Here is a 14,173-nt window from a genome sequence, read left to right as displayed (position 1 = left end):
GTTAAGTAAGACATTAAGATTATTTATAAAATGATGGCTTGAATAATTTCTCAATATTATGCTTAATTTGAAAATTAATATTGGGTAACATTTTCTCTCTCTCGAATAATCCAAAAATATTATTTTAAATATTATTATGAAATGAATTTTTTTTACTAAATAAATTATGGGAAATAATTTATAAATAATGAATAATAATTACAAAATAAATTTCTATATAATTTTTATTAAGTTTCACTCAAACATGAGTTTACTAGTCACTCTTGTGTTATCAATTGCGACATAATTACATGGTTTCATATGTTTTTCTATAACAAATTTTTTCTTACTATTTTGGCCAAAATTTTTAACAATATGTTGGTATAAATACTTATCTAAGTGTATTAAATCTCTTGGAATTTCCTTAGATTTTTTTAATATTTTCTATATTTTATTCTTGAACCAAATCTTGCAAAATTTGTTCTAATTTAGAGCCTATGTAGGATTCTAATTTTACAAATATTTTCCAACTTTATTTTAGCCGCTTTTTGCATATTATGTTGGTTTAAATACTTATCTATATGTATTAAATCTTTGGGAATATATTTAATTATTTTTTTTTATTTTATATTTATTCTTTTCTTGAACCAAATTTTGTAAAATCTATTCAAAATCTGCACTTATGTAGGTATGAATTTCACCATATTTTGGCTGACGAAATCATGCCTTGCTCCAATTCTCTTAGAAACCTTACTAATTTCATTCTACTTCATTCATGGGGGCTTCATCATAATCTTCTACATACAGATGATATTCTTTAAAATCAAAGGGCTTCAGATCCCATCTATTTGTCTATTATGTAGACAAAAGGAAGAATCAATGGCTCACATTTTTTTTGTTATGCAAAGTTCTATGTTCTTTTTGGAGAAATTTGGCAGGGCAAATTAACATTTTTATACCCAATAATGGGTATAATTATTTGATTCAGTGTTCGCATAATTGGGAAGGTAAGTATAAGGATTATCATTTACTTAATATGATATCATATATTTGCTTTTGGTTTATTTGGATGGAATATAATGAGAGGAAACATCTCAATATGGAGCACTCGTATGATAGAGTGCTGGTGAATATAAAATCTTATTTTTGCAAGGTTACCAAATTTATCACTAAGGATGCTAAATTCCTTAAAGGTATGTGTTGATTTGAGTTTGGGATTTACTCAATCTACTACGCTTACTTGGTATACGAATGCCGTGAAATTAGATTTGTTGATTTCTTTCTCCATTTACAATTGATATGCATAAGAACAAGTTTGAGGATCCATGAAATATCCTTAATATAATTATTTCCTTATTATTAGGCTGCGTACATTGTACTCTTGGTGGAGGAACCTTGGGTTTCTATTTTGGGTAATTATATTATGGGTATAGTTTGAACATCTAGTCGGCTAGTGTAACCCTTTTTTCTTATATCAATAAAATTTCCTCCGGGATTTAGTTATCCCAATTTCAAAAATTTAAACCCACAAATTCAAAGTTTCTCAATTATTTGGCGAGGAAAAAAATATTATGCAGGCAATTGAATGGTGATTTTTACCATTCAAACTGAGATGAAATTTTTGACGAGGCATGCAAAATATAAAATGGAGGTTCGATCGGGTTAAGATACACGTGTTAGAGATATCATAATTCAACAAGTTCCACATAATTTGATGGAGATTGCCTTCTTAGTGAGATGTAAAAATCAAATGTGGATTGCAATCATAATGAGATACACACTATCAGAAAATGATTGTGATTGTGGTCACACTGTCAGATTGAGATTGCAATCATAAAGGTGCACAGTTTATATAGAGATCAAGATTGTGCTAAGATGCATATGGTTGAATAAAGATCGTAATCGTAGTGAGACAAGCTTGATTACATGGAAATCATAACAATAGTGAGATTTAGATGATCAAAAGGGGATTGTGATCGTGTGGAGAAACACAAATCGGTTGAATATTATATTATGGGGAACACAGATGATTGGACAAACATTACAATTATGGTTAGATATATGTACATTCAAATAGATTATGGCCAATTAACTAAATCAATGCATGTGTCAAGACCCATCAAGAAAAAGTATAGTGACTTGCATGTGTCAAATCTAGAGTGCGTATGCTAGAATCAATGAAGCCAATGTTTGATGAGTTCGCTGAGATTCAATATGTACTTAGACTCAACAAACGAAAAGGGTGTTGATAGAGGATCGGGAAATTGTCCCAACAAGATGGTCCACATTAAAATTGTCAAGTGTATGTGTTATCATGATAATTGGAATGAGAAATGTGTAGACCAATTTGTTATTGTGGGTGCAACAGAAAAATGTCGATAGTTTTACTATAATAATTGCTTGCATTCAACTTTAGTGCTTATTTAATATTGTAAAATCATCATTATAATCATTAGTATAATCCAACTATTTAATTATCCTTTTCATCTTTTATTTTTTATTTTATTTTCAAAAAACATTTGCGATAAAATTACATCCATGAAGTTAATACATATTCTAAAAGTAGATATTTAATCCTAAAGGGGGTTTTAAGGCACATTCAAAATTCAAATGTCTATTATTTTACTTCTATTCTAAATTTGAAATTAAAAACCCAAATATACACCTATATATGCATGCATTCAAGCTTTGTGAATCAAATTCAATATACATAAATTAAAACATTGTAAATCATATTTAATTAAATTAGATAAGATACCATGCTATGTTTAACAATTTATTTTATTCAAAATTTATTTTTAACACGTTAAAATTACACTTCAATATATTCTTCCTATTTTTAGTATACTAAACAAAACATCGATATTTCTAAATAAAATTTGTGTATTTCTACATTTTCTAATATGATGAAAGTAGAAGCACACCACCTCAAGAATAATCTCTGGCTCCAAAGGAAATCCTAGGCTGTTGATTGTGAGCTTAAGTTATCTTCTTCATCCCAAACAAAAAAGAAACAGAACTTGAAAAAATAAATCAAAATAGATAGATCATTCACCTCCGGTGCAAAGAAGACAAGGTCACTGGAAATGAGTCATAAAAGGAAATAGCAGCAGTTTGGGTGACAGCACAGCATATAAAATTCATTTCAGAAGGGTTTTCACAATGGATTTGACGTTCAGTTTCTTCAGGTCCGTGTAAGATTGGCCACAGCCAACAAACATTACTGGGGCTCCAGAAATATAAACCATGGAAAGGGCTGCCCCAACCTGCAAACAACATTTCAATCAGCTTCGTACAGTGAAAAAAAATTAAAATAAAACAAAATAAAACCCTTTTTTTTTATAAGGAATGGTCGGAGGCTATTATACGATTCTCAGTCATCCCTCCTGCGCCTAAGAATTCGAGTATCACACTCTACACTCGGTAGAATTCGAATCCCAGACTAGAGGGGACTTACAACTGATCTGAGAACGCGGCGCAACAAAACCCATATATGAGAACCCAAGCCCGCAAGTGTAAGGCCAGTGATTTCACATGCTGATGTTAAGGCAGAAGATTGGTTGGCAATAATTTCTTATAAAAAGTTCCAGCTTATATAATAAGAAATTCATCTCTGCCATTAATCACGGTTTTTCCAGAATTTATCTCTCAGGGGTTTAAGGAATAACTTCCTATTATGCAAAAAATGAATGTCATTGAGGACAGGAATTCTGAACCTTATCATCAATTGTATCAAACTTGGTAAGCAGAATGCCATCTATCAACCTGGCAGTTGGCATTGATGAGAAATCTGCTAGTTTCTGCAAATAATAAGGAAATATATAACATCCGTTAGTCAGGAGAAATCATCCCAGTAGAAGATCATATCCAAAGATTGAATTTTATTCTGGCGTGGTATAAAACCTGGTTGAACTTGGAAAGTTGATCCACAGCATCATTCCCTACGAGAGCTTCTCCAACAAAAAGAACTAAATCGGGGTTGTTTAGATTTATTAGTTTTGAAAGTGCTCTCATCAATGGCTCATTATCCTGAAACAATGATCAGAGCTACAATGTAATCAACGGATTATTATCTTGAAATACAGAAAAATTTAGACTATGTATGTCAGCCGCCAACTACCTGCATTCTTCCTGCTGTATCAACAAGAACAACATCTGAATTATTACGACTAGCCTCTTGGATAGCCTCCTTTGCAACAATAGCTGGATCCTTCTCATAGCCTTTCTCGAAAATAGGAATCTACAAAGATGTTTTGGCATATAAAAACCCATGCTTGAATTTGCTGAATTCAGACTGCAGCTGAACAAAGTCTTAGCATACTAAGATGAGAACTAAAAATTCATAAGCTTTTAATCTAGCCCTTTTTATTTTGCACATCCACGGGATGGGAATATAATGAAATAGATGGATTAAATTCAGAATGTAGACGATAACTTAAAACAATCCTTATCATCTGAATCAACTAGCAACCACTTAAAATACCATACCTAAACAAGAATGAATATTTGGCAAAATGCTTAGGAAAAAGAATACCTGGAGTCTGCGGGCATGGGTTCTGAGCTGCTCAACAGCACCAGACCTGAAAGTATCACAAGCTGCAAGCATGACACTAATATTGTGCTGCAGAAGCCAGTACGCCACCTGAGTTGTGACAGATTTGGAAAGAGGGGGGCATTAGAAATTTTATTAACAGCTTCCTCTAGAATCAGTCGCTACGGAGTAAAGGAAAATAAGGGAATTATAAGTGAAACCTTGGCAAGGTTGGTGGATTTCCCAACACCATTGACTCCAACAAAGACAATAACATAAGGCTTCCCCTGTTCCTTGGCAGAATGCACATCCCTCAAAATGTCAACAGATCGTTTAGGAGTTAAAATGCGAAGTAGAGCCTCTTCCATTGCTGCCTATAATTTTTACCAAACATTAATCATTAAGCTTCTTTCTAGGACAATCAAAACCCAAAGAATGTTGGAAAAAGAAAATGGACAACAAACCTGGACGGTAGAAGAAATCCTAGTGAATGATCCCATCTTCTTTCCTTCAAGACTAGCCACAATAGATTCACAGAGCTTTTCAGCTATTTCTTCTGCCTGCAAATTTCATAACTATTTAATACGCAGGGTAGAGTAACGGATGCGCACCTTTAAACAAGACACATACCACATTTTTTGTCATCAATCTATCCTTGAGAGCTTTCAGTGCAGGCTGCAGATCAGATTTCTCCAACAACGCATTTCCAGAAAGACTAGGGATAAAAGGCACCGGAAGAGAATATCAATAACATAATTAAACAAAAACAATTCCTCAACTAGTTGATAAAAATTTGTTATAATGGAGAATTATCCGATTGGAAAGTCAATAATTAAAAAGTATCAAGTCTTCATTATAAATATAATTGAGAAAATTCCACTACTAATTCATCCACATTCTATTTTTGTAAGTGCCTATAAATAGGAACAATTTCCTTAACAGGTTAATCAAAGTTACGTGCACTACATATTGTCAATCCTAATCCGAGCTAAAACCGCCCTCTCCTCCCTCCCTCCCTCTCTGTCTCACTCTCTTTCTCTCTATCCTCTCTACAAGCCATGCCCAAACATGTTCCGTTCGCCTGCTTGCCAACTACACTGATTCGCATCCTGCATGCCAACCACATACTTTGCTTGCACATCTTAGTGTTCTCACAATATTCATCCACAACCCTTAAAGCCAGTCATTTACTCACTCATGTTCTCCTTGTGAGTCCTTATGCTTACATGTGTCAATCACAAGAAACCTTTTAGCGATTGCTCAATTGCATTGTTGCCTAAAGAGAGTTTCAATGTTGCGACTAAATGATTGATTGATGTATTCAAACTTGGTGTTCATAGTGACTGCTCCCAGCTCCAAAACAAATCTCTCGAATATTGTTGTCACAATCAAATTCAAAGATGTCATCTTTTGTGGTCACGGGATTTTTGTTTTCTCATATAATCGAATGAGAACCTTTATCATCTAGCTCTTCAAATCCTAACCTAACAGATATTACCAAACATAACAAATGATGGTCCTGCTTTACAGTTCTCAGATTGATGCTAATAGTCCTAAATGTCCCATTTTTTACATAGACATGTTCTTAAATATTACGAACATAATACAGTTTTTTTCACTCCACAGTTTCAAAACAGTAAATACTTCAGGCATACACTCTCTACTCTGACATCTATTTACAATAGTACAATCAACTTTTATAAGATAAACATAAAGGCAAGTGGGATAAACTTCTTTAAAATCACCTCTTTAACATTGATCTTTTATTCCTGCTGTCAAGTTTCTCTTTGATCCCTATCTATCACAGTTGTTTGTTTAAACACAATTAATGGTTGGCTTTCTGGTCAAATTATCTCTACAATTAACTCTTGCATGCTCTAAGTTACTGAATTTACTATTTTGTCTCAAAATCTTCACCCACTCTCATTTTGCACCAGTGACAGTTTGGCAATTATGGTTGCAGTGCTCATGGTCAATATTTCGACATTGGAAGCACAGTTGGGAACTAATCATTCATCTAAGTGCTATTGTGACAAATTTGAATATCCTTTAGGTGCTCAAAATGTCAACCCTTCTCCTGATTATACGAAAACAATCCCGGAACTCTTTTTCCAAAATGAATATGATTTAATAATATTACAACACTTGTAATTGATTATTGCCTCCGATAAGGTTTCACCCACACGTTCTGTTAAACATTCTAATAAATCTTGGACCGTAAATTTTTTTGCTTTTTTAGACATGACAAGTAACCCACAGTTAATATTCTCTATTACCATGCAAACTTTTCCGTCCCTTTATCTTTGCTCATGGATTTCTCATCTATATTTGGTAAATGATCTACGCATCTCTCCTCATTAACTTTAAATAATGTTTATACTTTCCCCACTTTCCTACCAACTTTTATTTATCAACCGCCATAAAAAATCCCATAATTAGTCCAAAACTTATTTCTAACTTGTAATGTATTTTTCAAGATTTCAGATAGAGAAAACAAGAAGTGCTGATGTTAAAGTTTGAGGCATTTACTATGGATTTGATACTTCGTCTTCTACTTTATCTTCCACTATCCTCCCATGCTAGTGCCATTTTTATAACAGTTATCTCACTCATCATCTTTAAGGTTAATCAACTAAGCCTCTTTGTCTCTAAATTTGAATGTTAATCCTATGAGTATGGTTAACAACATCGGCACCCTTCGCCATTATCACATCATCTCAAAGTAAAGCTCATGAATATTATGAGTGTTTTCATTTGAGATGTAAAAGTTTTATATATTGAGTATATAGTAAAGAGTAAAATGAATCAAAATTTTTTTCTTTTCAAATTTGAAACTCCTCTAATAGGACATTTTTGGTGTATTATGAATTTTGCCAAAACAAACAAATTCAAAATATATCAATCTCACATAGAATAAATCTCCATTCACATACGTTTCAATGTAGTTCCGGTCTCACCCTCGCAAAATGCTAGTGTTTCTAAACTTAGGCTTCGTTGCATCATGTCACCATGGGTTTGTCATGTTTATCCCACAACTATCCTTTAGTCCCTACATCTCACTCCCAAATTGTGACATTCGTCGTTGACAAATCACAATATCACTGTCGTTGAGCTCTTTAACCCCATCCCTAGGTCTATCACTCCCACCAATTCTATCTATCACCATCACTAAAACCCCAAATTTTGTCTAAATTTAGTTCTCCGCCCCAAAGAATTGATTCACTTTACAGTTAACCAAACATCAAAAAGTGGCCCATTGAATTTATTCTTCTAACCAAATAGCTTAAAATATTTCAAATGCACTGATATTACTTTACAATGGGTTTAAAATACACTTGAATTCTAACTAATTACAACCAAACAAACTGTCACTACATTATACCGTCTAGTGTACAAATCGTATATATATTATACATGTTAAAGTATCCAAGTCTCATTAATTTGTCCTTTACTTTTAACCATGTTAAAGATTGATTAGGTATATACTTGTTAATGTGTCTTCATGAAGCCTTTGATGTATTCAAATAATTTTATCAAGAAATAAAACTTTTAATTTCATTCCCTTAAAATTATTCATTCTAATAATGTCCAAGAAAATATACAATCCACTTTTCATTTTTCCTATGATGAAAATGATATTATAAATCAATCATCATACATAACAGCTCCCAACAAAATAGAATGTTTTGCTGCAAGCATTGCCAACTCCTAGATGTTCCCTACGTAATAATATTCCCATAAAAAATCCTTAATAGTTCTAGAGTGATATCATTAATTCACAACTTAGTGTCCATATGGTGTGGCTAAAACTACATAAGAAATAGCTATAGAGATGCATGACAAATTTTAATTTTTTAATGGCTATTGTAAATCTTAAAAATTTTTAGCATATAGAAAAAATTGGATAACTTTCTTAGACAAGTGACACAAATAGATTTGTTTTCTTACCGCAGAACTTGTTCAAATATATTAAGAAACTTATAGCCAAATAAAAGCGTAATGACTGTTCGAAAAAAAGCAAGCCGAAACAACTCTAATTCCTCTTTATCCCCTAACTTTTTAAAGTTTTAGCCATCCTTAATTCATGTACTCTTTATTCTAGCATGATAAACTTTCCCCTTGTGATATTAAATGTCTTCCTCGGCTACTTATGAACTAAAACGGGTTATTATTTTTACGAACCCACTATCAAATGTTTTGGTACCTCTGTAAATAATAAATTTCAAGAAATATCCCTTTACAAACTCTTTTCTCCTCCACTAAAAAATTTCCTCCTATTAATTAGTTTCCACCCCTTGCTCTAGTACATGCCTCTAGTCCACTACAAGTATACACATGATGGACGGCTCGACAATCTCCCATTTATACACCTCCATCCATCAAGTTATCTATAGATGAGCATCCATCTACAACAATAATCCATGATCCCCATGTCCCAAACGTTTACGACTTCGCGCTTACCCCGGAATACAATCTTTTTATCTACCTTGACAATGTAACTTCGTTATTTCATCAATCTTCTTTCTTTCTTCTATTTGTACTCGCAAGTCCTTGTACTAGTGAATTTTATAGATTAAGTTACATCCAGATGGTATTATCAACTCTAGAAAAGCACGACTGGTAACCAAATGAGATACAAAGGTTCATGGCATCGACTAGTTTTAAACTTCTTCATCAAAGACTCAACTAAATTATGTTCATTTATGCTTTATGGTTATTAATCAAGAGTAACATTTATTCGTAGCAAGTGTCAAAAATATTGTTCTCCATGGCAATCTCGTCGAACAAATTACATAGAACAATCTCTCAAATATGTTGCCTAAAGAAAAAATACAATTTGTAAGCCCTAAATAGCTATATATCAGTTGAAACAAAGTCCTCATACTCGATTTAATAAACTCTATAAAGTTTCTGATGCAGTTAACCTTCAAAGCAACATAGCAACTTATTCTATCTTTTTCTACAATTTACCTTCTTAGACGATGACCCTTACTGTGTAAGTCCACAAAATACTTCATATAAGTGATATATTTGTTACTACGAAAAAACCTTTTAAAAGAAACTTGTTTAAAAAATGTTGGGATATTCAAAATACTTGATTGGAATCCAATTTACGTATACAAAAAAGGGTGTCCTTTCTTAGAGGCAATATGCCATAGACCAATTTGAGGCTTCTTGGTGCAACCCAACTGACACGCATAAGGATGCATTATAGACTTTGTATGCTTAGAAAAGCATTAAAGATATTCTTCATTATTGTTGCTTGTTAACTAAGTTTATTTATTTTACTATTACCTGATGTGATATTTCATTCATTGTTCTCATGGTAAGTTAGGCATATGCAAAATCTAAAGAAAATGCATTAGGATGTTATCTTAAGGATTTTAAGATATATTAAGAGGTCTCTAGAAAAGGAACTGTTAATTAAAAAAACAACAATTTAACAACTGAAGCCTACATTGAAGTTCATTACGTTAGATTTGGATCGATTAAAAAAAGAAATTCTAACCTAGAATATTGTGTTTTTGTCAAAGGAAAAACTTATTTTATGGAAAGGAAAAAAAAACGTATCATTATTGTGAAACCTAGCATTGAAGCTAATAATAGAGCTACGATGCAGAGGCATTTTACTAGTTAAAATGCTTATTATTATTTGTTTGATAAGATTTATAGCATCAAGGGAATGATAATAACAAGTATTCCACATATGATAATAGCTCACAACAAATAGAATCTCAAATATATCCTAAGCAAAGACATGCATTAACTTTTAAGTCATAGGGCATCCTATTTCATGCATGCAAAATTTCATTTGGAAAAACAAGCAAACTATTGTTGAATACATGATTTGAACTGAGGCAATTCTAAAAAAAACATGCCTCCTAACAAATAGATCATACAAATTGTTTGCTTTTCACAACACTAAAGTATAACAAGGTTGAACTAATTATAAGGGCACGCACAATTTGAACAAGTTAAATAAAACAATAGAATGATATAAAGTTGAGTGTTAGCAAATTTAAGTACGAATAAAAAATTGTATCAAAATCTAACAATACTATTTGGAGATGTTGAATGAAAAAATAAGAGGCCAAGGCCTATATTTATAATTTTAGATATGCGAGCAACTAAAGAAAGGAAACCATTATGACCATTAAAATTTTAAAAAAATCAACAAAGAAACCTAAAGTTGGCTAGTGATTAAGCCTAAACATAACTAGCTAAGAAACAATAGGTGGATAGATCATAGCCACTAGGGCTTCCCTCAAGCAGTCATTTTAAATGGATAATGCTTCAAAAATAAATAAGAAAAAAATTAACAATATTGGCCTTAGTGCTATCAATAGCAGAGTATGTCAGACACCATGGCTTTTCTTATCAAGTATTATAATGTTCAGTTGGCGTATCTACACACCGATGTTTTCCCTAGGGGAGGAACTATCCACCTTGAAATTTGAATTTTTTTAACGGGTAGCAAAATAATATGAGTATTAATAAATAAGTAATTTTGCCCCTCTTGAAAAATTCTTTTGCCCAATACTCAAAAAAAAGGTAAAGATATCTAGAAACAACTGTTTGATGTTATTAGTTAGCCCACAGTCAAGAATGAACCTAATGTTACCCCTGGTTATTACACCTATACATTTCAGTAAGATTTTTGCATTTGATAATGTTATGATCAAAATTAAAATCACGTCTAGTTTGAGATATATGTTAGATCCATTTCAGATGTTGCACAAGAAGTGTGATAGGAGTCAATGGCTTCAGTTTTGAAAATTAAGAGAGCATTGAAGGCTTTTTCATAGTAATAGTTAATAAATTTTCATATTAAGAAAACTCAGTTATTTTTTCCTAGGTACAAATATTTTGGAACCATTTCAGCAGAAATCGCTTTGTTCGACAATTAATATTCTTAAAAAAGATTCCATTAGACTTCAGATCAGGACCCAAGCCTGCTCATTCCTAGAATCTCCAAGGCCTACAATCTTGGTAAGAATATCACACACATCACAGATAACAAAGCAACATAGCTAGGTTCATTATTAGTCATTTTGCATCAATGAAGAGCCTTACACAGTTTTCTCTTGTAAGTAGTTTGATTAAAATGATCACCAGCCAAGATCTGAAGTATGAGATAGGAAGCAAATTACAGATAAAAAAAATTTGTGAAATTACGCAGTTTTGAAGCACACTAAGCCCCAATCTAAAATTCAAAACTTCCTATCCAATCTGATATAAGGCTTCCTAACAAAAGCAAAACGTGTTAAGAAAAAAGAATATGATAAATCATAATCATAACTAAATTACTTAACATCATTAAATCCACAAGTAGAGATCAGCTTAACAATGAATCCTAAACAAAGTAAACAACGTCATAAAAATTAAAAATGAATAAGCTTGGCAAACTTGACGATGTGTTGACCACATGCAAATAACAAAAAACAACAACAACAAAAAAAAACATCAGAGAAGAAAAATAGATTAATTACCTCTGAAACATAGATGAGAACCAGCTCTTCTTCTTGGCACTTGCTTTAGCACTCTCAAATTCGTCATCCCCCTCATCCTCACTTTCACTGCTCACAATCTCCCTGTCCATCATGCTTTCACCCTGATCAGCTGCGATATCCTCTATGACACCATCCCCTCTCTCATCACCAGGATCCGTAAAATCCAACTTTGACTCAGAAGGCGAATCATCCCAAACCCTATTCTTTTTTACATTCTTCTTCGGCTCCTCCTTCGAAGCTTTACTAGCTCCGCCGACAGAATTCTTTTTTGCGCCTTTTGCGCGCAGTTTCTGTAATTTACTTACATCAAAAGCACCAGAATCGGGGAGTCCATTTTCTTTCCCCTTAATGGAACTAGGTGCACGGGACGTGCTCCCGTTTTGGTGACCATTAGAGCTATTACTAACTAAACCATGCCGTTTGTCAGAATTACCATCATCTTCATCATTCACAGAACCACTATTACCGCCACTCCTCTTCTTTCCACCACCCTGCTGTGAACCTTTCAGGGCAGCACCCTGGACCTGTTTCTTGGCTAATAAAGGAGGCGCCTTCCCAGCCTGCTTCAACTTTCTCATCTCCTCTGCTCGTGCCTCTGCCTCCTTGTGAAGCTGGCGGAATATCTCATCAAACTCGTCATATGCAGTGCGCTTAGGATCGTAAATCAGCGAAAACTCGCGGCGCACGGCGGAGAGAAGCTCATCCACGTATAGAAGATGGAGAATCCGCTGGTAGACGGCTACGAACACGAGACCGAGCTCGTTGTGGAAAGTCCACTTAAGCGTGTAGGCTGCAGCTCCGGGGGCTTCGTAGTTAAAGGCGGCGTCAGCGGATCGCTCCTCCAGGAGGCAGGATCGGATGAGGGCGTCGATCGGAGATCCCCTGAGGGCGTTGCCGAGCTCCTTGCAGGTCCATAAAATGAGACCGCCTCTTGTGAATATCAGCAGCTGCTCCAACATATTCGGTACCTAGCGAATTGGACAGATCCAAACGGATTAGAAAAATTCGATTCGTAAATCCTCTCGAATCCGATTAAAAAAAAAGGACCCTAGCAAAAATTGCACAGATGTGAACTTGAATCTAGACAATAAATTCAAGATCAAGAAAAACGAGAAAACAAAAATTGAATCATAAGGAGAGTTACCTGACGCTGATAGGCTCCTGTGAAAAAAAAAAAACCCTAAAATGAAATTGGGAAAAGGAATGGAAAAGGAGAAATTCTCCAAGAACAAGGTAACGCGGAAGGAAGGGTGGAGAAGAAGAAAAGCCCAAAACAGGCTTCAATGTTCAACGTTTCCTGTAAAGACCGTTTAAGCGGCTGTTTGGTTGCGGATTTACAGCAGGATTTAACCTGGATTTGACCAAAATCCTGCCAGACGGTCAGTTTGGACAAAACAAAGCCGCGGATTCCATAACTCCCATTTTACGGATTTCGGTCGTAGATCCGGGACGAGCATCGCGGGATAAAGGTTTATGCAGTGGTGTTTGGTACAATATTAATAATCGAATTTAAGCATAAATTTAGTTTAAATTTTGTTAAACATTAAAAAAATGTACATTAATTCTAATATTCTGTTAAAATAAATTTTCTCATGTTTACTATATTCGGGCGAGGGACAGAATTATTCATGGTTGTTATGGTCAAATAAATTTAAATTATTGAATTTGATAAATCTTACTTCATAGAAATCTAACATGTAGCGAAACACTGCCTAAAGTTAGCTTCTTTCGTCTGTCTCCATGGTTTCGAATAGGAGCAGTGCGAAAGTAGAAAATCTATTGGACTTGTGAAAATTTACATACCACACAATTCTTTTTGTTGTGTGTCTGGAAGATTTGTGACAACGAACAAATAATTTGATGTCCTAGTGTTGTACAAAGATCCAAAACACACAGATAAACGAAATAATAATATGAGGTGATACCAGACTGCTTATGTGGAAAACCCTGAAAAACGAATTAACCACATTGCTTATATAAAAAAAAGTAAAATATTTGTGATTGTAAGTCTATATGTCTCCGCCTCTCCTGCATTAGAGAATGTGAAATTACAAAGCTAATCATTACAAATTTGCATAAGTAATTCTACTATAATAGTCACAATTGGGCTACAAGATATGTATTTTTTTGTTATAATAGCAATAGTTGGTCG

At 33.7% G+C, this 14,173-nt stretch overlaps 1 protein-coding gene across 2 annotated transcripts; it reads right to left on the bottom strand.

Annotated features, from left to right (window-relative positions):
• Nucleotides 1-2,815: 2,815 nt before the first annotated feature.
• LOC110030257 (signal recognition particle receptor subunit alpha) lies at nt 2,816-13,473 on the bottom strand. Of its 2 annotated transcripts, XR_002294639.1 has the most exons (11): nt 13,166-13,473; nt 12,001-12,989; nt 5,141-5,225; nt 4,975-5,070; nt 4,732-4,884; nt 4,514-4,621; nt 4,100-4,219; nt 3,883-4,008; nt 3,696-3,779; nt 3,035-3,245; nt 2,816-2,943 (listed from the first exon to the last, which is right to left on the bottom strand). XR_002294639.1 is itself a non-coding variant. In XM_020732883.1 (10 exons), exons 2-10 carry the CDS (start codon nt 12,978-12,980, stop codon nt 3,120-3,122), a joined length of 1,878 nt encoding a protein of 625 aa, XP_020588542.1. In that variant the 5' UTR covers nt 12,981-12,989; nt 13,166-13,473; the 3' UTR covers nt 2,922-3,119. The 2 variants fall into 2 exon arrangements, 1 of the variants encoding a protein (XP_020588542.1); XM_020732883.1 differs by having other exon boundaries at nt 2,922-3,245.
• Between the last annotated feature and the right edge of the window lie 700 nt (nt 13,474-14,173).

This window comes from Phalaenopsis equestris, unplaced genomic scaffold (genome assembly GCF_001263595.1).
Source record: "Phalaenopsis equestris unplaced genomic scaffold, ASM126359v1 Scaffold000689, whole genome shotgun sequence".
NCBI classification, from domain to species: Eukaryota; Viridiplantae; Streptophyta; class Magnoliopsida; order Asparagales; family Orchidaceae; genus Phalaenopsis; species Phalaenopsis equestris.
This window is presented reverse-complemented; position numbering and strand designations above follow the sequence as displayed.